This window comes from Dasypus novemcinctus, chromosome 11 (genome assembly GCF_030445035.2).
Source record: "Dasypus novemcinctus isolate mDasNov1 chromosome 11, mDasNov1.1.hap2, whole genome shotgun sequence".
Classification (NCBI taxonomy): domain Eukaryota; kingdom Metazoa; phylum Chordata; class Mammalia; order Cingulata; family Dasypodidae; genus Dasypus; species Dasypus novemcinctus.
Genome location: NC_080683.1, coordinates 8,484,824 through 8,510,151, shown reverse-complemented (window position 1 = coordinate 8,510,151; position 25,328 = coordinate 8,484,824). Strand labels below are relative to the sequence as shown.

Sequence of the window (25,328 nt, the reverse complement as noted above, 5' to 3'; positions counted from 1 at the left end):
TTCTTGATGTCATTTATCTCTTTAGTCATACTGTCTTTCAACTTATTAATTTGATTTTAGAAATTTGTGCATGTCTTGCTAATTCTCTTAAATCCTATGTCTCTTCTGGGGCTTTGATATATTCCTTTTCTTGGGCCATGTCTTCCATTTTCTTAGTATGGCTCTTAATTTTTTGCTGATGTTTAGGCATCTAATTATGAAGTAGTTTACTCAGATGCTTAATTTCTTTTCTTTCATAGGGATTTAGTGGTGGTAGGCTGTATTTTACCATTACTTTTTTTTTTTTTAAGATTTATTTTTTATTTATTTCTCTCCCCCTCTGCCCCCCCCTCCCCATTTGTCTGCTCTCTGTGTCCATTCGCTGTGTGTTCTGTGACCGCTTCTATCCTTATCAGCGGCACCGGGAATCTGTATTTCTTTTTATTGCGTCATCTTGTTGTGTCAGCTCTCTGTGTGTGCTGTGCCATTCTTGGGCAGGCTGTACTTTCTTTCGCACTGGGCGGCTCTCCTTACGGTGTGCACTCCTTGTGTGTTGGGGCTCCCCTACGCGGGGGACACCCCTGTGTGCCAGGGCACTCCTTGCACGCATCAGCACTGCGTGTGGGTCAGCTCCACACAGGTCAGGGAGGCCCAGGGTTTGAACTGTGGACCTCCCATGTGGTAGGCAGATGCCCTATCCATTGGGCTAAGTCCACTTCCCTACCATTGCTTTTTGATTCTTGCCTCAACTTGGATTGTTCAGATTGTCCCTATTTGTTGCTCAAAACTGGGTTCTGGACTCAGTAGTTGGTAGCAGACCTGCTTCCTTAACGGAGGGAAGGTATAAAGGCCAGGAAGAACCTCTTACTAATTTTTAATTTTCTCACATGTGCTTCCTTGGTCTGCCAGCAGATGGCGCTCTTTGACAGCGCTCAGTTCGGTGCCCGGTGGGAATGTTTTTGTTGAAATACAGATTTGATCAATGTGATAGAGCTTCCTGCTGGAGGCTAAGAACCTTGTCATTCAAACTTTCTCAGTGAAGGTTCTCCAGCCTTCTCTAGTAGTCCCCCCTCTTTTCCTGGGTGGGAAATATTTCCACTCCCCTCTGAGTCCTCAACAATCAATCCGTGTTGGTAGAGGAGAGGAGATTGGGAGGTTGTATATCTTTAGTCCCTGCTGGCTGCCAGGCAAACAATGGCACAGTCCCACCAGGCCTGGAAGGGTGCCTGGGACACAGCAGACCCGATTTATGAGTTAAAAACTGAGTCAGCCTTAGGCTGTATCCCTCTCTCTCTTCTTTCTTGGTGTGGTGGATCCCTGGAGCCCCCTTTCTCTGTAGTGGCAGGCCCAGAGGCCTGATAATTTTTAAATGTTTTTAGTGTGGGGGCTGGTGCAAGCAGCAGCCACCACTGGTTTCAACTCACAGTTCTGTTGTCGCAGTTCCCCTCCTTTGGCCCTTTCTCTTCTCGGTAGTGTCTAGTCTTTTCACCTGGTGTCTTAAACCCTAGAAGATCTTTTTCCAGGCTGTTTCACCCTATCCTATAGCTATTTTTCTGGAGGAGAAGAGAGTCCCATGTCTTTCTAGTATGCCATCTTCCCGGGAGTAATCATGATTGTGAATCCTGAATCTTATATGTGGGAAACAGTCACTCAATCACTGAGCACATTGGCTCCCTTGACGATTGTGTTTTAAAGCACATTCCAAACATCTGTCATTTCAGTTCTATATACTTTAGTACATTTCTCTAAAAATATAGTCCTTTTCTTCTATAACCATAATGCTGTTGTAAATCTAATTGAATTCACCATAATTCCTTGGAATTATCATAGAACAAGGGTTCTTAAGAATGTCACTTTTAAGCTTTATCATAGGTTGTGATTGTGTGATTATTATTTTTGGTGTTCTTAATGTCTTTGTTGACCTGGTCCCAAAATTTATTACCATGCATAATTCCACATAATAGGTTTTTTCCAGAAACTTCATTTTATGAAAGAATCTGATTTTGTTCAAGGGATTAATTCTGATAGCTGCAATTCCAGGCAAGCATTCTACTGAAACCAATTTAGTTACAGTTGTGGTAAGCAGAGAAAATCTCTGTTTGTATTTAGTCAGAAGGAGCTAGCTCTTTGGTGCAGTGGATAAGTCATTGGACTTATAGCCAAGCCTGATGTGGTTATGATAAAATATAGTCAGAAGGTATGACAGTGTTTGATACTCAAGGTACAAAAAGAGCTTGTTGTGGTAGAGTTCAGTATAGTTCTTGCCATGATGTTATACTTTAACTTTTCTCACCCCTAATTCAAACTATCCTAACCACTGACACTCCAGAAACTACCAATAGTAAAGCTTTCTCCCTCCAATATGTGAACAAACATACACACAAAATACTCTTGGAATTAGAGAGGGATTTCTTTCCATTAGGGTCACAATAGTTTATTTTCATTTCCTGAGAGTTTGGACACAAACTGTTATTCATTGTCTGATCCTGTGTATCTGTAATATGATTTCTAACAATTTAGTCATTTTAACTAAATACTTTTTTTTTTTTTTTAAGATTTATTTATTTATTTAATTTCCCCCCCTCCCCTGGTTGTCTGTTCTTGGTGTCTATTTGCTGCGTCTTGTTTCTTTGTCCGCTTCTGTTGTCGTCAGCGGCACAGGAAGTGTGGGCGGCGCCATTCCTGGGCAGGCTGCACTTTCTTTTCACGCTGGGCGGCTTTCCTCACGGGCGCACTCCTTGCGCGTGGGGGCTCCCCCACGGGGGGGACACCCCTGCGTGACAGGGCACTCCTTGCGCGCATCAGCACTGCGCATGGCCAGCTCCACACGGGTCAAGGAGGCCCGGGGTTTGAACCGCGGACCTCCCATATGGTATACGGACGCCCTAACCACTGGGCCAAAGTCCGTTTCCCCTAAATACTTTTTACTACAGTAAATATTCAGTAATCAAAATGAAACTCATTATATTCACATGTTTTTCTTTATGTTTACGTTCATGGCTAGTGGCATCATTATCCACTGACAAGAAATTCTGAGAATTTTCTCTTGACTCCTACTCCTAGTCAGCCATCCTTGCAATGGCTTGGTTCACTTCATTCAAGTTTTTGGCTCTAGATCCAGATCTTTACTGTACATTTGAATCATTACAATAGTTTTTATTGGCCCCACATCTTTCTCAGTTGCTTTTCCTGCCAGTCCATTAGATCTGCATGGCTGCTGGTTACCATTCAAAAATAGAAATCTCATCACATCACTCCTTTCCACAAAAAGCCTCTGTTAGTTCTCAGTTGCCTACAGAATAAGGTCCGGCCTTCTTCGTGGGGCATTTGACGTTCTCTAGTTTTGTTTTTTTTTTTCTGTAAAGGTTTTTATGCCCAGGGAAGGTGGCCCAGTCTTCTTGGCAGACGCTTTCCTCATGAATAGGTGCTGCTCAGCTCCTCTCTCTCCCTCTTGGTGCAGAGATGTGTCCCCATCCTTTCCTTGATCCTTTTCTTGCTTGTCCTTGGATATCTGAGCAGCTCCATGGCAGCTCTACTCATTTAGGGGCAAAGCAACACACATCTGTCGGATCACGTCCCGCACAAACTTGGTGTGCTTTGTGAGGTGTCCACAGGAGCAACTGTTCCTCAGCTTGCTCATGTTTTTGGTCACCTGGTGGCTCTTCTTGAGGCCACGGCCATGGGTACTGCAGAGCCGTGGCTGCTGCTCCTTGGTGGCTGCTACAGTGGCAGCCATCTGTAGTCTGATGCCATTCTAACCTGCCTACTGTACGCCTCAGCCACACTAGACTACATGTTGCGTCAGTGTACCTGCCATTTTTACTTTCCCTGCCCTGTTCACTCGGTTCTCTTTATCTGGAATGCTGGCAAGTGATGGAGGGAGATTCCAGAATCTATACTTACATATGCAAAAAAAAAAAAAAAAAGGAGGTTCTCTGGAGTTGGTTGTAATCAAGTTTTACTCATTTCTTTTAGTTTTATAAAACTATATGTGACTGTAGATCAAAAATATTTTTAGATGCAGTTTCTAAACTAGAATTCAGTGCTCCTTGGACTTGGAGCCTTAAGCTTTGATAGTGGGTAGCAAGCATCTTTTTTGATCATTTTTTTCCCCTTGATTTTCAAAATTCTTCATTTACCTTTGTTGTTTATTACTCTTTGCTTGTGGCAAGGAAGAGGAAGATGTGAAAATTAAGGAAGTAGATTTCAGTCAGAGAGAAAAAGAAACACCTAAGGTTATCAAATGCCAGCTGTTTGTGGTTTTTTAAGGAGGAAATTCTGCAAAAACAAAAGAGAGAGAACTTTCATTTTGAAACAAGATTCTTTGTTGCACTAACATCTTATACAATCTTTTTCAAAATGCAGAACTAACAAAAGGTAGGAATCTTTTCCCCTTTTCTGAGTAACTGTTATCTTTTGTTTTAAAGAAACATTTTGAGAGTTAAATGTTTTTCTCATTTTTCAAAAGACAGTTACTACATTTGTTTAGAAATTTAAGAAGTTACGCAACTGCTATTCTTGTTGTCTTTTTTTTTTTAGACAAAAGAAGTTAGAAAAAGTGATGGAAGAAGAAGGCTTAAAAGATGACGAGGTAAAATTCAGAATGGCAAATCGTCTTTTCCAACAAGTTGTTAGCCTTGGTGTAGAAGGGAAGGGTTTTGGGTCAGTGATTAAGGAACTTAGGAGCACTGACTTGTTTCTGGATTTATTTATTCATGCAGAGGGAAAAGTTAATTATTAAGTATACTCACAAGCGAAAGACTTCTCTAGGCCCAATGATGATAAATCAATTAGATTTTTTTTTTGAGGTACTGGGGGCCGGGATTGTGCCTGGGACATTGTATCTGGGAAGCTTGCACTCAACCACTGAGCCACATCAGCTCCCCTGAGTTGGCCTTTTCAGTTGCTTTGCTTATTATCTAACGTTGTTTTTTTAGGAGGCACTGGGAACCAAACCCAGGACCTCCCATGTTGGAGATTGGTGCTCTACCTCTTGAGCCACATCCACTCCTCTTCAGATTTCAAATTCCAAGAAGAAGGAAGGTTGAAGTCAGTGAAATCAAATTAACATTTGAAAAAGCAAATTACAGTTTTCCTTTCCCCATTGAGACTTTCCCCTACTGTGGTTTTGGCATAAGATATTAAATGGGAATTTTGGGGGAGTTTTGCAGAAGCTGGAGACAACACATGAAGGCCAGCAGACAACTCAGAAAAAGTTTAGAAACTCAAAAACGCATAAAATATTTGTGTAGTGTTATATAATAACTCAAATTTTATAATAAGTTACTTTAAATACCCTATAAAAGAAAAAGAAAAAATTCAGACTTCTCTGTTATGTGGGAGGGCCAGAAATTTTAGGCAGATTTTTCAGCTCCCAGGGGCACTGCACCCCTACGCCCCCACAGTGTGGAAGGGATAACTGTATGGTATACTTACACAGAATTCACTGAGAAGCTCCATGAGAATTGGGGTGAGTTTCTGAAGGAAATTCTGAAATCAATATCAAGGCAAAATATCCTTCTTAAAGCCCCTTGCCCCCATGCCCACAGACTGGGTAGGAGAAAATGTAGTTAACATGGGACTATGTAAGAAACCAAAGTGGCAGTGGAAGTACCCTTAAAGATAGGAATGAATCACGGAACCCAGGAAGATGGTGAAAAGTACCCAAGACTTCCAGGAATAACAGAAAGCTAGAACATAAAATGTAAAAGCCCCAAAGGGAAATAGAAAAACACACTTTATTTTATATATGTATATTTATATAATAAAGGTTAAAGAAACATGTTGTTGACTGTTTATCCCCCCTTTATTAGAAAAGTTAGAGTAGTGATTGTTGAGTAGGTTGGAGTCCTCAGAGAAAGTATTCACCTGTTCAGTGTGGCTCGATTATTGTATCTGAGGGCTGGGGAAGGGGGAAGTGGTCTCCTGAGGGTCCTTCTGAGGTGCTTGTCATGAGTGAAAACATTTTGCCTAGTCTAGAGTGGCCTTACTTTCCAGGTGGGTTAGATCACAAGGATGACTTTGTTGCAGCATTTCAGGATTTCAATTCTCCCTCCTCTTCTTCCTTATTTAAACATTTAGAAACGGCTCAGGAGATCAGCACATGCTCGGAAGGAAACAGAGTTTCTTCGTTTGAAGAGGACAAGACTTGGCCTGGAAGACTTTGAATCCTTAAAAGTAATAGGCAGAGGTGCATTTGGTGAGGTAATAACCACAGCTACTTATCAAATAAAAAATACCACAGAACTTTGAAGCTTCCCATATACCATGAGCTAGGGATTTTGATAGAGCCGAATTATGGGGTTATATAGCCAAAATTGGGTCAGCTGTGCTACCCCTATATCCTGACTGCCCTGTCTGTCCTCCTTTTCTCTTTCTTCTCCTCTCACTGCCCCAGTCTCTCATTGCTTTTCCTCTGTGGCCAGGGTTGGTGCTTTAAGTGTTGATCTAGAGGGAGAGATGAAAGTTAGAAAGAAAACCAATATTTTTTATTTACTGATTGCATCTCTCCTGTAATCCCGACAGTAATCCATTTCATAGATGGTGGAATTAAGGCTCAGAGGGATTATGCCCTGTTGTCACACAGCCATTCTGCAGTGGGACCAGGATTAGGCCCAGGTCTTCCTGACCCATAGTCCTTGCTTTTCCCAGTACCACACTGCCTTTCCATGAACAAACCAACAGCATATTTCCACCCTTTATTTCTTCCTACCAGATTGGTATAGCTCAAAAAGATGACCCTGGGAGACAGAATTTTATGGAAAGGAGTTGTATAGGTAGTAGGAAAGAGCAGAAAAGCTTTGCTGCTTTGTCAGAGCTAGTCTTTCAGATGCATCCTGCTTGGTCACGAGAGCAGTCGGTTGGGGAGCATTTTAATGTTCATGCAAGGTCATTCCTATTAATGGAAAACGCCCAAGTGATGCAATAGTTGCATTATCTTTGTGAAAAAGGAGCAACATATTATTAAAAGCCAGTACCCAGGGGAAATGTGAGTACATATGCAGAGAAACAGATGAAAGATTAAATTGATCCCACAGTGTTCAGAATCTCTGGGTTGGCCCCTTGAGAGAGGGAAAAGTACAGTGCCACCTATCAAAGAGCCTTTTGTTCAGTGGGGAAGAGCTGTAGGACACGGCTAGGGAAAACATGAAGAAATGTGGTGCAAGGAGAAGAAAACATACGTATCTTGGGTGTGGGAGGTTGAGTGGCAAGAAATATTCTTTTGATTTGTAAACCATTAATTTTATTTTCATCATAAAATGATTCCCTTTTAAAACATTTGAAAGTAAAAAAGAGGAAGGAAAGTATAACTCCATTTTCCTAATTATGTACATTTTTAGGTTTTTTTCCTTCCAGACATTTTTCCTATTCATAAGCTTTTCCCCTTTTTTTCAAAGATTTATTTATTACTCTCCCCCCACCCCCACCCCATTGTCTGCTCTCTGTGTCCATTCACGTGTATTCCTCTGTGTCCTCTTGTATTCTCATCAGGCAGCACTGGGGATCTGTGTCTCTTTTTGTTGCGTTATCTTGCTGCGTCAGCTCTCCTTGTGTATGGCACCACTCCTGGGCGGGCTGTAGTTTCGTGTGGGGTGGCTCTCCTTGCGCAGGGGCCACTCCTCGCAAAAGGGCACCCTTACATGGAGGCATCCCTGCATGGGCTGGCACTCCTTGCATGCATCAGCACTGCACATCGGCCAGCTCACCACATGAGCCAGGAGGCCCTGGGTATCGAACCCTTAGACCTCCTATGTGGTAGGCAGATGCTCTGTCTGTTGAGCCACATCTGCTTCCTTTTCCTTTTGCTTTAAATTGTAGTAAGTTCCTTAGGTTTTCTGAGCTGAATGGATGACTTGTGCTAGTGGTTTAGTGAGTCTTTAATTTCAAAACGGAAGAGTTTAAATTAGATTTGTTTGTTCAAATAGGGAGCCAAAGCTGTTAGATGTGGAGTTGGTTGAGACTGTTCCTAGCACTGTCTTCTCTATGTGTAATGCACACATTTTGGAACACTGAAAAGCATTTTCATCTGCTTTGTTATTGTTAGTTGCTTATATTAAAATTAAAACATTCTTTCAGTTTAAATATTAGTTCCTATAACACACGAAGATATTGGCAGTGTGAACTCTTGACTTGGCATTTCTTTTATAACATTTAGGTGCGGCTTGTTCAGAAGAAAGATACAGGGCATGTGTATGCAATGAAAATACTCCGTAAAGCAGATATGCTTGAAAAAGAGCAGGTAAAGCACAACTGTAGAAGTACTTTTAGTCAGCTTATGATTTTTTTTTGTCTCCTGAAGCTGTTTTTGTTTAATTGAAATGTATATTCTTATTACAGTTTTCTTTAGCTCTATCATGTATGAGTCTACATATATTACTTTTTTCCTAACAAAGAAGCAATTATATATATTTTAAAAGTAAAAATTATGCCTATGGGTTATGTACAGTCTTTTTTTTTAGATTGAAAACCTACTGGAGAAGCATCTGTTGTTTGTATCTCCCAGTTGATCATGAGATGTCCTTGTCATGAGACACTTTTTTTGAGGTCGCACTTGCTGTGGTAGCATGTTCTTCACTGAGAGCAGAGAGATAGAAGTTGTATCTATACCTTGGATCTGGGAATCTAGGAATTAGAATTTTGGATTTACAATCTAAAACTTGTCTTAATATGCTTCATACTAAACACCCAAACCGAAGTTGGGCCTTCTGGGTAGCTCATTACTACCTAGGAGAGAAACCATCCTTCCAATTGCTGAGTGAATTTGAAAAACATAGTGCAAATGGAAGAGCAGTGCACATTCTCCTCTCATGATTGCAAACACTTGCAAAAACCCAAACCTGCTTTGCAAATTGGTTTATAAGAAACGGAATTACTTTTTTTTTTTTTTTTTGCGGTACTGGGTATCCAGGGACTGAACCTGGGATCTTTTATGTGGGAAGCTGAAGCTCATCCACTGAGCCACATATCAGCTCCTCTGAGTTGTTTTTTGTTTTGTTTTTGTGTTTTTTTTTCCAATTTTTGCTTGTTGTTTGTTTCTGTTTTTTCAGGAGGCCGGGGGAACTGAACCTGGAACCTCCCATGTGGGGGGTGGGCACTCAACCACTTGAGCCACACCTGCTCCTAGAAGCATAAGTACTTTATGCAAGAGGAGTTCCCAATCCAGGGCCCAAGCAAGTGGTGAAAACTGGCCCCACACGCAAATCCTTTCTGCTCCTAGAGAGGAGGTATAATCACAGAGTCCTCTCTGTAGTCACTTAGGTGCCTTCTAAGAGATTTGATTTTTTATTTTCTCTTTTATTTTTATGTGCTATACAGAAGCTTTAGACTCTCAGGAATTTTGGTTGAGGGTACCAAATAACCCAGCAGTAATTCTTTAGACACTGTAGTTCATACAAACATTAAACTTACTAAAAATGCACAATAGCCCTATTTATGTATTATGTAAAAAAATTTTTTGGTGTGGATTGTGTAGTCACTAAAAGAGTTTAGTTAATCTTAGGAAGGAAAATGCAAAGTTTCTGGTTTGAATAGTCAGTATATTTGCATTTCACCATTAAGTTTTATTTTTATAAGATACATTTCTTACAGTTTTAAACCAAGGCCCTTTTTAACCAACCCTCTTTATCAAATAATTAGTATTTAGAATAAAATTGTGACGAGAAGTACACACCATGACTTTCAGAGCTATTAATCTTATGTAGCAGGTGACAGGTGGCTAACATGTTAACAGACAGGATGAGCCAAACTTTTTATGTAAACATGTTTTCTCAAATATTGTGCCTTCCTCAAAGTCAATTGCTACTTTTTTTCCTAATGAAAATAAGAGAAATGTCTGTTAGCATTAGGATTTTAAATGATACGATACCTTGATTAGTTAGCTCGCCTTGCTGGTGGACTCACCTCCCTAGGTTTGATCTCACTATGGCCACAGCCTTTGCTGGGTCAGCCATCTTGAAGAAGTACGCAGCAGGTTGTGTAGGTGAGAACTGGAAGTAGACTAGTGTAAATCCATCATCATTTTTGGATAAAGAAATGACAGTTCAGATTCAGAGAGATTAGTTTTTTGTAAGTAGGTATAGGTGGTTTACCTCAAGAAAAAAATATTTTTTGTTTGTTGGTTTGTTTTTACTGAACTGTACAGAATTAAATTTAATCACTGAGAGTTCAGGTTGTTATTCTGTTTCCCAGGATGGAAATTTCTGCCTCCTAGAAAGTAAAAGTCTAAGGGGTAAGAGATCTTTTCTTGGCCAGTTCCTTAATATTTCTCTTTCAGTGCAAAGGGAAAACCTCCAGTTAAGATGCCAGTAAAAAAGATAAAATTTTAAGTATTGTACATTTTATTGAAAAAAGCATGAATGCAGATTATCTGTAAATTTAGTTTGATTTATCTGATTGCTTAAGGACTGACTGCAGTGTATAATAACTGCAAGTATCCCGCAGAAGGTATTGATGCCAGTATTGTGTTAAGATGGGACAAAAAACTGATTTTTAACTCTGCTTCCTAGTTCCCACAATAGCAACGAGCATGTAGCTTTCCACACCATTAAATATGTATGGAATGGAAGAAAGAGAACTCTTTGGTATGAATTGCAGCTATAGGTCTTCCCTTCCTTACCTACATTCACCTGGCTCAACTCCTAGATTTTGGGATTCCTAGCTGCTGTTCAGCCCCAGGAGAGAATAAGCACGCTATAAGGCATGCTTGTAGTGACTGTAGGCTCCCCTCTGACAATCTGGGAACGCTGTAGTCTGCATTTTGTCCTCCAGGGTGGGTGGCAAGTGTGACTGTAGAATGCCTCTCCTTTTCTCTAGTTCCCTAGAGTAGGTTGGTGGCTGAAAGGAAACCAGGGGAAGCAGAAGTGAGTGAAGGCTGCTCTGCAGTTGTGGAGTCTGGTGGTGCCTGGATCATAGTCAAGGCAGCAGTCCAGCAAGTGCATCTAGTGTTTAAGTGCTTCCCAAAAGCTTCACTTCAGTTTTAAGGCTGAGTTAAGGCAGGTGATTTACTCTGCTTTCTCATGGTTTCATAGCACAGTTCCTGACCAGCCTTATCTTCCATTTTTCCCACCCTCATATCATAAGGTGATATGATAAGAGATGTGAAAATGTAAGTTTTCTGCAACATTGAAGCTTTTTAAAAATTCCCCAAAGACTGCTTTGAATTGAGATTGAAAACTCATAAATGCAGACTCAAATGTCTCCAGGCCCCTGGAAGATAGCACAGAAGAACGAGGCAGGGTAGGTGTAGACAGGAGAGAGGGATGGGATCTATGTCCAAAGAGAAGAGTATCTGACCTTGCTAAAGATACTCCCATAAAACAAACAAGCACACAGAACATCATATCATATAAAATCCAACCGTGCTGAATTTGCAAACAGAAATTCCAGCTTGTGAGTCTTGGTACATATTTTACCTTAGGACATATTGTGGAACTTAAGACCTGTAGCATATGTTAATGTCAAAACCTCTATTCAGGTTGGACTGGGTTTTAATAAATTTAGCCTTGATTTGGAGTCTTGTGAACTTGGAATCATTTGAACTTCAAATAGAGGGGAGGGAGTGGGATTTGATAATATACCGTCTTGATATAAAACATTATTTTAATTAATTTTACCAGGCCCCCCCCAAAAAAAAATCTTCTACAGTTTGATCTTATATTATTTCAGAAAGTAGAAAATTGGGAATATCATTAATTTGAATCCACAGATTTCCTTAGGTGTTCTTACATTTCAATCCAGTGAGAATTTATTGAGCGCATACTCTGCACAACAGTGAACTAAATATAAAACTATGGCATGAAAGCTTTTTAGAATTGTCAAACAGAGCATTGCACATATCATTGCATACCTGAGGTAGAACTTGTTTACAAAGTCTCATTTTGGAGATTTATTTTTATCTTAAAGTTTATTGGAACACAATGTAAGAAAAAGAATAATAATTTTTAACTAATCATAGTTTAAATTTATAGCGCTGTTAAAGCTGCCGTTTGCATTAAAGCCATTCATTTTGCCATTTTTTTTTAGCCTTTTATCAGCGCTCAAGTTTTCACCACTGAAGACCTTCAAGTCAAATGTTTTTAATTTTAAGGTAGTAGATTTGCCTGAGCAGAAATTAAATCTTTTGCATCTTCACAATTAAATACTCACAGTGCTTAATATTGTTTAAACAAATATACAATCTAATTAAAGAAGAGCAAGGCTTGTCATTAATCAAATGCATATACCTCCAGGTTGGCCACATTCGTGCGGAGCGTGACATTCTAGTGGAGGCAGACAGTTTGTGGGTTGTGAAAATGTTCTATAGTTTTCAGGATAAGCTAAACCTCTACCTAATCATGGAGTTCCTGCCTGGAGGTAATTACTTGATGATGAAAGGTCATTTTTCCTTTTTGTTCTGTGGTTTCTCTCTCTCACATTAACAATTAACCCTCCTTTCTACTTTTAATTGTGCTCACAATATTGCTTTCTATATCTTTTTTAGGTGTATAAAGGAGGTCAATAACCTGTCTTGTGCTGGGGTGCCTTTCTACCTTCTTAGTGTCATAAAAGTAACCTTCTTGTTCATTCTCATGATTTCAGATGGACATTTCATTTTTTTTTTTTTTAGTATATAGGAATAAACTAGGGACTTCTGCCTGCTTTCCTGTCAGTGGAAATATATGAGTTACCCATGTGACAAAATTGAAACAACAACATTCTTCGCTTAAACTTTGTTTCTTTTTCTATAATTTATATTAAGGGGTTAATTCCTCATTATCTATGGTAATAACCAGAGGCACTTTCTCCTATCCAAGATTTCAAGTTTTATGTAATCCAGCATGTACATTTTCTAAAACAGCTCCAAAGTAACCCAAAACAGAACATGCCATCTGTTCTGAGGAACACAGCCTGTTTCCCAGTGAGCAACTGAACTTTGAGCAAACACTGGGGGAAAAAAAGAAAACTTTTTCTTTTTTGACCCTATAGCAAAGCAATTATAATTATGGCATAATATTTTCACTTGAAACAACCCTCAGTTTAGATCTAGGGTCATAGAATCTTTTTTTTTTCATCAACAGTTTGTAAAGCTTTTCTAAGAGTATGTCTAGTTGAATGAGGAGAGACCGTCAGCATTTAGATGCCAGTTCTTAAACAGAACCAGCTTGGTTACCAGCCCCTTGATACGTGTCTCCTCAAGCCTTACCTGAACCTCTCCGCTAGCTTCTCCTCATGTCTACTGGACCCAGCCTTTTGCATTTTGTGGAGCTGGTCTGCAGAGCCATAGAGCATCTGTCCTGAGTTCTCTGATAATCTGGGCAAGCTCACAGGTGAGGCCATTGGCTGTTCTGGGCCATGGAGCTAAGAGCACATGACTACCTTAAAGCCAGCATAAGCACATCACTCCCAGGCCGCTGGGTGTCTCCAGATTGAATATGTGGCTACCAAGCGTGATTAGCAAATCATATTTTTGAAGCATTTCAATGAGTGGTTTAATTTTTACCTGAAGAGAAAGTATCTACTTGGCTCCAAGAATATAAAAATTCCCCCAAAGTTATTGATGATATGAAATTCAAAAAGCAGCAAGATGTTTTATTAAAATCTGAGGTTTCTTTCTCTTTTTGCTGTTTTCTAATATAAGTGGCTTTATATAAGTCTAAACTGTGTCTCCTGTTTCTCTTAGCTTTAAACTATTTATACACATTTTCATTGCTTTTGTCTAACTGTTTAGGGTCAGAATCTTCTTGCTGCCATTTTATGCTATTGGTATTAAGCAAAAATAACAAAATTGTGACTTTTCAGAAAATAAAGGAAGTTAACTTCTAATTGCTATGTGCTATAAAATTTTGCATATAGCATACTGAGGGATATTTAAATATCTCTAATAAAGTACTGGAGGAAAAAAAGCCCACTGATCTTGGGATGTATTAAAAGCTTACCTCTGTGAGGCAGCTGTATATAGAATTTTCAGGTGTTTGTTTTTAGCTTTTATTGACTAACACATTCTGCCTAAGTGTTCTGCCTTTTTATTTGTTTGTATTCTAGTGTTTTGTAAGTAGAAATTGGGGAGCTTGTTTTTAGAAACCTCAAAATGCTTACTTTTTTATTTGGCATTTCAACATCTCTCTGTAACAATGGTACTACAACCTATGGGGAGGTGCCATTAAGTTCTGTATATGAAGATAGAGGTTGGCAGATATTTATGCAGTCCAAAAAATTATCCTAAGCAAATGACAAACATACTTTTTAAAGAGTTCTTAGGAGGTGTTGGGGATATAACCCGGGACCCTGTGCATGTGAAGCGCACACTCAACCACTGAGCTCCACCTGTTCTACCTTATTTTTTCTTTAATGTTAGGAAAACCTCCTTTTTCTCTCAAAAGTAAAATGGAAATCACAGCTCAATGGTCAGTATCAGTCAGCTTAGATGTGAAAGTGCTTTATTCTCAGTGGCTGTGATTTTTACCTTTTAAATGTTCAAAACCGATTCCCATTTCCCCATATTGGTAGTGTGGGTCAGTTTCTGGACCACAGCAGGGGACTATTTAGCACTGCCTTATATTGGCAGATAAGGAAGACATACCAGAAGACCGGCGCTTACTTGTGTGTATGGTGACTTTGTTTTCAGGGGACATGATGACCCTACTGATGAAAAAAGACACTCTGACAGAAGAGGAGACTCAGTTTTATATAGCAGAAACAGTATTAGCCATAGACTCCATTCATCAACTTGGGTTCATCCACAGAGACATCAAACCAGACAACCTTCTCCTGGACAGCAAGGTACCTGTGGGGGTCGCAGCATGAACTGTGTATATTAATTGAATTGAGCAGCCACTGCTTTAACACCTGCACCGCTTATGGTACTCATAGTAAGAAAGCTATGTAATTTTTTTTTCAGTAGTTGTTTGCTTTCTTTTCTTTTCTCTGAAAGGCTTAAATTATATACTGTGATTTGATTGAATACTTCTTGTAGAAATAAATGACATTCTTGAAAATGAAGAAGAGTAAAATTGATTTAGGTTTTTGTGTGTGTGTGATAAAACCAAGAATCGTCTTCCCTTAGCATATAATTAACTATACTAATTCATCACCTATCCAGAGCCCCTTGTCAGTTAATGAGAACCCAGCTGAAAACCAGGAAATAAGGCCAAAAAAAAATAAAGTTACAAAGTCCAGATTCCAAATCATATGTTCTCTACTTGAAGAGTCCTGCTCAGCCTCTATAATGGCCTGATTATATTTATCTTTAGACATGCAAATAAGCTTGGTTGCTTGATTCCTAAACTCACAGCAGACTTTCTTGAAAATTTGCAGGAATTATTTCACAATAAAAAGTTAAAAAAAAAAGAGTATCTACCTTTACTTAGGGATAGTTATGTGCCAGGCACTATGTTTAAAACCTAATATGCATTAATTCTTATAATTCCTGCCAGGAAAAGATCATTATCCTCATTTTCTAGATGAAAAAGGGAGGCTTGGCAAGGTGAAGTAATCCTGGTCTGTGGGAAGAGCATAAGCTGCTGATCTCTGACTGCGGTTCTGCCACTTGTCTAGCAAGCCACTGAACTTTTCTAAGTGTGGTGTGTGGCTTAGGAGTTAATGGATGAGACCACATGCTTAAAGCACTGAGCATAGTGCTTGGCTCATAGGTGGTCTGAGTTTTCCTTGAAGAGGATTATAAAGTCAGAAACTTATAACTGGAATACTGTATGACAATTTATATAAAGAACATGAAATAATGTTTATTCTCTTTATCTTTGGAACAGTCTACTCCTTGAAATTTATCCTAATGAAATAATTCAAAAGGAGCAAAAGCTATATGAATGAAGATTTGTTCATTTACTTACCATTTAAGCACCGTTTTTTTCTGATCTAGAATTTATTCTCAAATGATTATATAAAAATTCTGAAATTGTATTTTTATAGATTTGTTTGTGTTTAATATTAAAAAATTTCTAAGCTTTTCCTGTTTGACTCATAAACCAAAACATTCTGCTTATTTTTTCTATATTATTTTTCATTTTGTCTTACAAATCTTGTTGAAATATTTCTTTGGAGAAAGTTAATTTCTAATATTAGTGTTAATAAAACTGCTTCCTAGAGTGAATCAAAGAAGTCAGTGTAGTCAGATTATTTTCATTGCTTTTCTTTTTTTCTTTTACTGAATGAGTAAATCAAGCGCACACCAACAGTGTTGTAAATTTATGCAAAAGCATTGAAGTGCTTTACTACAAATTACAATTTAGAAACGTTAACAACTAAAATCATAAGTCAGATTTAGGTATATAACAACATAAAGTAGGAAAAGAATTACAGTATATTTACAACACAAGACAGATACATGAATTCATTAGAAAATATTGTAATAATAATTCTCGAATTATGGTAAGTCCCATTTATTAACACCTTTTTCTGTGCCAGGCCTGGTTAGGGTTGGGAATATAGTGCTTCTCTGTCACAGGGGTGCTCACAGCCTGCACTATATGAGAACAAAGAGTTGGAAATAGAGTAAACTTCCAGGATTAGTAGGATGAGTATCAATGATGTATTAAGTCATATTAATATTATATAGACAATGATGTATTGAGTCACTTGAGTATTACATAGACATTAAAAACGGTAATTTTGGGAAACGGATGTGGCTCAATCAGTTGGGCTGTCATCTCCCATATGGGAGGTCCAGGATTCAATACCCAGGGCCTCCTGGTGAGGGCCAGCTGGCCTGTACGGAGTGCTGGCCTGCACGGGAGTGCCACCCCGCGTGGCAGTGTCGCCCTGCTCAGGAGTGCTGGCCAAATGCGGAGAGTTGGTGCAGCAAGAGACAGGAGAGAAAATAAGAAGACAAAGCAGAACAGGGAGCTGAGGTGGTGCGAGAGAGTCATCGCCTCTCTCCCACTCTGGAAAGTCCCAGGATTGGTTCCTGGAGCTGCCTAATGAGAATACAAGCAGACACAGAAGAACACACAGCAAATGGACACAGACAGCAGACAACAAGGGAAGGGAATAAATAAATAAATAAATCTTTAAACAAAAAAAAAAAAAGATAATTTTGAGAAACATAGGAATATTTGATTGAATTAGTTTAAGAAGTAGTAGAATTATTGGTAGGTGCTATGGAGGGTTCTCTATTTTGGACAAATAGGAAAATACGCAAAAAGGAAAATCGTTTATTAGTATAATAGGATTTGGGGTGATTTTTAAAAAAATTTATTTACTATTACATGTTTTCCCCTGTGATAAAAGAAAAAAAAAACATAGTACTCTTTGTGAAGATGTAATAGATACTGAAGAAGCCTGGAGAAAATTATGTTCTGTTCCAGATCCGTGAATGTTTCTTTCTCCTCATAGGGTCACGTGAAACTTTCTGACTTTGGCCTCTGCACAGGACTGAAGAAAGCACATAGGACAGAATTTTATAGGAATCTGAACCACAGCCTCCCCAGTGATTTCAGTAAGTGCTGATAGTGATGTTGGCCTTCTTGTCCTTAATTGGGCCTAGAAGAGCTGTTCTTCTGGTGACCAAATTATGCAGGACAGATGAGGAAAGATTTTTAGAGAGTAAAAATGTCTTTCCAGTTTTGACTGTGATTTTGTTGTCAGGTTAAGCAAGATGAGTGCTGCCCAATGTGTTAAGGCAGATGTTGAAACCAGCTTTATTTGGAGCTCTCTGGCAAGGTTACTGGGCATGAATATAGGGTAAGCAGAGAATTGAGGAAAAAGTCCTGGGAACAGCTCCAGCCTAGATTTATTCTAGGTGCTGCTTTCTGTCATGGAATAAAGAGCTTTATCTTTAGCTAGTTACTTTTTCTTGAGTACTATCAAACCATAGAAACTATATAGTAAAATTACAGTTCATCCTTCAGAGGCACGTGTCAAACAATGTATCATAAAATCAGTAGTCCCTGAAATATATAATAGTGACTACTCTTAGAAACGTGATGGTAATTTTGAGAAATTATGAATGTCTTAGGTTCTCTTTGGGGTCTTTGCTTATAACTGAGACTGGATTCCTTGTAATTCTGATTAAGACCTGTCCATGTCCTGTCTAGCTCATGACCCACATGGATGTGCTGTTTAGAACTCTCTGGATTTGCTGAATTAATGCTTAGAACCTTTGATTTGGGTTTATAGATTTGCTGGGAATGTATCATCAAGAGTAACTGAGGTATGGACAGAAAAGCAAGAATTTAGGGTCTTGAACCAGAGCCCCAAAACCTAAAAAGTAATCAAGCATTCCAGTCTGAACTTTGATTAAATCTTGTTTTTTCCATCTTTAGCTTTTCAGAACATGAATTCCAAAAGGAAAGCAGAAACCTGGAAAAGAAACAGACGTCAGTTAGTAAGTTATATCTATGGCTTCTGAAATACTACAGACCAAGTATGAACAAGTTAAAAAATATGTATATAAATTTGTATTGCATAAATGTCTGCAGCTTATCCCTTGCTTTTGAGATTATTGTAACAGAGTGCTGTTATATCAGTAGCACCAAAGATGATCTTTTGAAGGAAGGCCGATAATATTAGGTTGTCTTTCTTGTGGCATTTTCAGTGGGTGACCTAATTCTGGCCTCGTTTTCATTCACAACTCCTTTCCTCCCTACCCCATCTTTTCTCTATCTTTATGGTGTTTTGGGGGTAATGTTTCAATTGGAGGCCTATCAAAAAATGGAATTAAGCACAAATATCTATTTAGAATTTAGGCAAATCAAGATTCCTCAACTCACCGGCCCTATCCTTTGCTTCTTTGCAGTGGAAAAAAGAAGTTGGTGATAAAAAAAATTGGGTGGAAATATAAAGGAAATGTTTATTACTTACTTTATAAGTGTTTGAGTATATATACATACAGGATTACGCTCAGCAAGCTTGAAAAATAAGTAATTCGTTGCATTTACCTTGGTAGTAGTATATTGGAAACTATTTAAATAGTACAAATTCACCAGTAAAATATCACTATATAGGAAAATGTTTATGCTTAACAGTTGCTGATTAATTGGTTCATATTTGAAGTACAACATTCATGTCCCAATGTCTAGTAACTGGAAAATTTTTGACCAGGGATAATAGAAATATCCATCATTATTTACTTACACTTTGGCAAAAACCCACGGCAAATGAAATCAGTGAGTGCTACTGCTAAACAGCTTGTCATTAGAAAGCAAGAATAACAGCAATGGAAAACTGTGACTAATTTAGAATGATGATCACGCACAGATTAAATGTGTTGTCTAGAAATTATGATGCTTCTGCTTGTTTTCATATACAAAAGTAACTTGGTAGGTTTGCCAAATATTGTGTTTCAGCCAGACTTCTTAGTAAAATACTGAAGTAAAGTTCTCTATAAATTCAAGTAACATACTAATTTTAGTTTGTTGCATAAAAAATTAGTACTTTTAATAACTCAGTAAGTTACTAATAAGTAGCTCTCAGTCATGTTTTAAAATGGAAGCCTATGGTTTTGTTTAAGAAAGAATCATATGAAGGGCTTGCATTTTTAAAAATTTATTTGAGGCCCATCTGTTGGCCTCAAACCATGCTTTGAGTATTAAGATTTTTATGTTCCATCTGGGCTCTGCGGAGAGGCATTAACCAAACACCCTTGGAGTTATAATAACTGAAATGAATCTTTGATGAGTTTTTAAACATTAGTTGTGGATACTTAGGTTAGTCATAACAAAATCAGTTTTTCTTAGGAACTGTGATACTCTTTAGACTTCTAAACTCTGTAGTTGAAAAACTGTTTACGTCGCTTGTTGAAGGTGAGGGAGTGTCAGAAACAAATTTGGTCAGGCGCTTCTATCGTGTCTCTGATGTAGTAGTTCTTAACCTTGGCTACGTATAGGAATCACCTGGGAAACTTAAAAAAATGATGATGTCTGGGTCCCACCGGCCTGTAGATTCTGACTTAATTGGCCTGGGGTGCAGTCTGGGCATTTGATTTTTAAAAGGACTCTGGGTGATTCTATGTGGTCGAGGTTGAAACCCTCCACTGAAGAGACTATTCCTTAAAAAAGAACTCCTGCATTGTTGGGAAACTGATATTCAACTATATTTATTTTGGAAGGTATATCAAAAGGTAAGGCAATCTTTTATGAATTTTTTTTTTCTTAAGCAGTCTAATCTTTGCAGTTAATCTTTGGTTACTGTGCTAACATTTATTTTTGTGGCTATTAAGCTTAAATAATCTTACGTTGGTTGTTTTACTCTAAGACAGACTGCTCTTTGTGCTCTTTGACATGCACCAAAGGGTCATGTGAGACTTACTAGGAACCATTTGTAGGTTTATAAGGAAGAAGATTTCACATTTCCCATGTCTGGAATTAGATGTTCTTTAATAGTTAAAAAGGTTTTTTAAAAATCTGGATAAACTAAGTTCCTTATTCTGTGAGTAAGGCTCTTGCCTTTTTATTCTGTCTACTATAGAAATAGAAAAGCATTAATTAAGGTTATCCTCATAGTGCCTTTTTTTGATAACTGGAAGAAAACAAAGCTGTTTTTTAGTCTTCAAGAGGTTAATGTGATCCTTTGACCTTTCATAAGTGTGATCCCGTTCATTTATGAATATTAATTCACTACTCCAGGTTAAGCCTAACATAATTACTCACCCTGTGTATTACTTTTCAGCTCATTGGTAATCATTGGAAATAGAAGATGCTTTAGCGTCACTTCTTGACTCTTTAAATCATGTTGTAATGTTTTAAGTAGCTTTGTGGTCCTGGGTAACGTTAGACCCCAATAATTGATTAGGAAATAGGCACTAGTCTGCTTTAAGTTATTAAACCACTGAGGTAACAGATGAAGTACATATAGGTACCCAATCTTTGTCAGTTTATTTTTCAGTAATGTGGAATTCACAGAAGTGATTAAGCAGTGAAATTAAATTGCTTTATTTTCCCTAAAATCCCAATTCTAACCTTATAAATCCTAAGGTTAGGGCACATAATGTGATTGAAAAGACTATTAACAACCAACAAAGCTCCTTTAGAGTGCAGTACTAATAGACACTATAAATACCCAGACAACAAAAAGAAAAAGAATGGTACAGAATTTTAGGCATTAAGTTCTGGAGTTGGAGGACACCTTGTTAAGGAAAACAGACAAGTGTTTGGGAAGAGGGCAGTTCCTCGATTGGAAAGGCACCACCAGGTACTTAAGTGCAGTAAAGTGAAAGTGAACTCACGAGAGTCCCCCAGAGTGAGAACGTTACTGCTCTGGCGCAGTTTTGAGCTGCTGTTGGCTGTTTTTAGTAACTGTAAGTGATTTTTTAATGCCTTGCAATCTTGAAGGAATTCTTTTCTTGTAGAGATGGATCTCTGGTTTTATAATAGAAGTCTTTGAACAATAGGATTCGTTCAGCTTTGCTGGAATAAATCTAGTCTCATAATTGACATTTATGATTAGAATGAAAATATTTCTGCTTCTTGGGAAGGATCCAGTCCATGTTTTAGACTTTAATGCTTTTTAAAAAAATCTGTTATTTTTATGTTATTTGTTATTTGTATTTCAAAGAAAACAATGTATGATTACCTATATGGAAAAAGGATTTCTACCTTAGAGTATATGCAAATATAATTTCTAGATGGAAAATAAAACTTTAAAAAATTTAGAAGAAAATACAGGCTAATATCTTTATGACCTTGGAGTAAGGAAGGATTTCTTGAGTAAGATAAAAAAAAGTACAAAGTATAAAGGAAAAACTTGATTTACCTTGCTACTTTAAAGAAAAACAAAAAACAAAAACAAAACGAAACAAAAAACTTCTGTATATCAAAAGACATAAAATGAAAATACAAGCCACATGGTACAACTTTTGGAATTACATTACAGAGTTTAAGTGCATACGCTACAACCTAGCAATTCTATCCTCAGTCATATGCTCTGAAGACATTATTACGTATATGCCCAGAAGACATGTATAAGAATATTCCTTGCATTTTTCTATAATGGCAAAAAAGTGGAAATAACCATTGTTCATCAACAGGAAAATGGTTGCATTATGAAATAGAGTTATTTTACAGCAGTGAAAATAATTGAACTACAGCTACATGTGACATCATGGATCAGTTTTAAAAACATTATTTTGAAGGGAAAAATAAAAAAACAAGACCTCAAGAATGACACCATTTTTATAAAGTTCAAAAAGAAGCAAAACTAAATAAAAATATCATTTAGGGAGATACATGTAGTTAAATTAAGTTTCTTTTTATTAAAAGTAAAGGAATGCTAAACATAAAAACCAGCATATTGGTTAAAAGGAGAGGTTGGACTGGGTGGGGTACACAGTAACTTCAGTGATATTGGTAATATTTTGCTTCTTCAGTTGAATTTATGGGTTTTCATTTTCATTATTAAGCTTCATAATTCCATAGATCATACATTTTTTTTGGTATCTGGCAAATATTACAGCATTTAAGAAAATCAACAAAAATGTTATGCCTCAGACTTGGAGAAGATATTTGCAATATATAATTAATCCGAATTCATAAGAATTCCTATGAGACAATAACAAAAAGAGAACAGGACTAAATTATTAATATGCAACGAACCTGAACAGGAATCCACAGATAAAGAAACCTGAATGGCTAAGTGACATATGAAAATGTGCTCGATCTTATTAGAACTAAGGGAAGTGCAAGTTGTGTGATCCCAATTTTCATATTCATCAGATTGTTAAAAACAAAAGAATCTGACAAAACCCAAGTGTTGGCGAGATATGGAGTACCAGGATCTTACCCGCACTGGGATGGTTTAAAGATGTATAACCACTTTGGAGGACAATGGGAAGATCTCCAGTTAAGCTGAAGATGCTCATAACCTAAGGCCCAACCATACTACTTCTAGTATATATTCCAGAGAGATTCTTGCATGTGCATCCAAAGGAGATGTTACAAGAATGTTTATTCACGTGTTATTTGTCATAGGGAAACATTGGAAACAACATACGTGCCCATCTACAGGAAAATGGGTAAAGAAATTATGACTTATTCATACAACAGAATAGTATATAGTAGAGAAATCAGTGACCTAGAACTTCATGAATAAATCTCAAAATCATAATGTTGAGTTTAAAAAGCAAGTTGTGGCATCGTAGAATGATTTAGTGCAGTATAAATCCTTAATTAGATGTTTAAATATGCAGAAAGTAATATTTTATTATTTGTGAACATATTCATAGGAGAACAACACAGCAACTTAAGGGTAGTGTTTACTTCTTTGAGGAGGGAAGAAGTGGATATATGGGGCAGAGCTTAATCGTTTCCGTTTGATTTTTTTGGAAAAAGATGAGTATCTGAGACAAATATGACAGATTGTTAACCTCACTTTAATATGGGCGTAGGTACATGTGTGTTGTTTGTGCTTTTTTTTCCTGTGTGTTTGTGATATTTCATAATAAATATTTTTAAAAGACAACACAGCTGTACTTTTTAATTTTAAAAGGAGCACAATGTATAAAACACCCAGATTAGAGCTTTACATGTGGTAAAACCTCAAATATTTGGCACAATTGGAAGGCTTTGATTGTACCTCCTCCTAGTATTTTTATTTATTTATTTATTTTAATTTTTAAAGGCGCTTTAGATTACATAAATGTTACACTGAAAATATAGGGGATTCCCATCCTTCTAGTATTTTGCAGTCTTGGTGTATAAGAGTAGCTTCAGATATTTCTCTAAGAACCATTTACATAAATGATTAAGTTTGGTAAATGGACATTCATAAACCTTTGACCATAGGACATAACTTTAGCTTTTGATAATGAAGCTTCCTTTTATGATTTTCTCAAATCATACAGTTTATATGGTGGAAAGAAGGATGTGTTGGAGCAAGAGATTTAATTTTCAAGCTGGGCTCTGCTACTGGTCTAGTTCTGAGGCCTTTGGAAAATTGTGTAGCTGTTTTGGGCATCAGATTTTTTAATCTTCAAAGTTGGGCTTATTAAGGTCCTCTTTGCGAAAGTTTTGTCAGAATATTTGAATAGACTCATAAGCGCATTACTAAGTACAGAACCTGGCACTATACGGGTGCTCAGTAAAGTATGGTTCTAGTTGTTATGACAGAGACCTCTTTGACCCAGTGAATTATTTAGGGAGGGTTGCTCCCCCCAGTAACAAAGCTTTATTTTTCAGTTAGAAAGGGAAAGTGCTCTGGCAAATCAGCCTTGACCTTAGCCACCAGGCAGTCCTGCTTATTTAGGTTGGGGGTAGCCCCAGGCGGTCCTTGGAGCCTTTGGTCTCTGAAACAGAACTCTGGGCCCCTCCCGCCTGCCGGTCTCCCTGACGTGTGGTCCGTGTTTCAGGCCTTCTCCACAGTAGGCACTCCTGACTACATTGCTCCCGAGGTGTTCATGCAGACCGGGTACAACAAGCTCTGTGACTGGTGGTCGCTTGGGGTGATCATGTATGAGATGCTCATCGGTAAGTTGCATGCTTTCAGAGGACTTTTTCTGTGCAGCCAAGAGAGACCCCTAAATTGATAGTAGAATCTGTTTCAATTGAGGATGATTAAAGCACACTCCTACCCCTGGCCTTTCAAAGTGAAGTTTCCTGGGTAAAAAACCCATTGATCAAATATATCCCACTATATTCTTGGGCTTACAAGCATCCTGTCGTTGCTTTGCTGATCATTTATCATGCTTTTTCCTTATTCTACTCTTCCATCCTTACCATTTAGTCATTGGCATTTATTAAACATCCACTGTATGCAGAGCACTGTAACAGGGCATTCCCTCACTCAATCTTTACTTCTAATTTTCTGTGCCGTTTCTCTCTCAAAGCCTTCAAAGCGCGGCGTCCTTTAGCCTCTCTCCTTATTTGGATGGTATATCTATGTTTTCTAGGGGACACGTCTGTGGGGGTGGCCATTTGCCCATTGAGCACTAGGAATGAGCATATCCATGGTAGTCCTGAGTCTGTCTGGGTGACGGGTGTGGTGTCTGTCTGGCTGTGTTGTCTTCAGGAACTTTGGATGGGTGCCTGTGGAGGTGGACGTGTCCTGTGTGAAGGGCAGATGGGGTGATACGGTATGTGAGTGTTTATCCTCTTGCCTGTAGTTTTCAAAGAGGCACTGTGGTCACTTAGAAAACCTATGCTTTTTTCTTACTCAGCTTGTTTGGCACTTTACCTATATAAGGATGTCTTTAAGATAGAGTCGTTTCTTAATGATATTGTTTCATCCTTTCATTTCTTCTTTAGGCACAGTGATTCTAACACCTGCAGTTCTACTTATGTCTTCCTTTCTTTTCCCAGCTCCAGCTATCAGCTGGATCTCTAGTGGTATCAGAGGTACAACTTCACTTTAGGTTTAGGAGTTTGAGGGAAAATGAATGGTCGTTTTCAGAGTTTTCTGGGATGAGTGGAAATCTTGCCCATATCATG

At 38.1% G+C, this 25,328-nt stretch overlaps 1 protein-coding gene across 4 annotated transcripts in view; it reads left to right on the top strand.

Annotated features, from left to right (window-relative positions):
* STK38 (serine/threonine kinase 38) overlaps window positions 1-25,328 on the top strand; it is a 69,609-nt gene that overhangs the window by 40,058 nt on the left and 4,223 nt on the right. For all 4 annotated transcript variants that reach the window (XM_023586549.3, XM_071218433.1, XM_004450388.5 and 1 more), the window contains 8 exons: window positions 4,519-4,570; window positions 6,061-6,183; window positions 8,135-8,218; window positions 12,207-12,330; window positions 14,582-14,736; window positions 17,305-17,407; window positions 18,234-18,295; window positions 24,251-24,368. In XM_023586549.3, coding sequence (XP_023442317.1) covers window positions 4,519-4,570; window positions 6,061-6,183; window positions 8,135-8,218; window positions 12,207-12,330; window positions 14,582-14,736; window positions 17,305-17,407; window positions 18,234-18,295; window positions 24,251-24,368 — 821 coding nt within the window. The remainder of the gene's footprint in view (window positions 1-4,518; window positions 4,571-6,060; window positions 6,184-8,134; window positions 8,219-12,206; window positions 12,331-14,581; window positions 14,737-17,304; window positions 17,408-18,233; window positions 18,296-24,250; window positions 24,369-25,328) is intronic.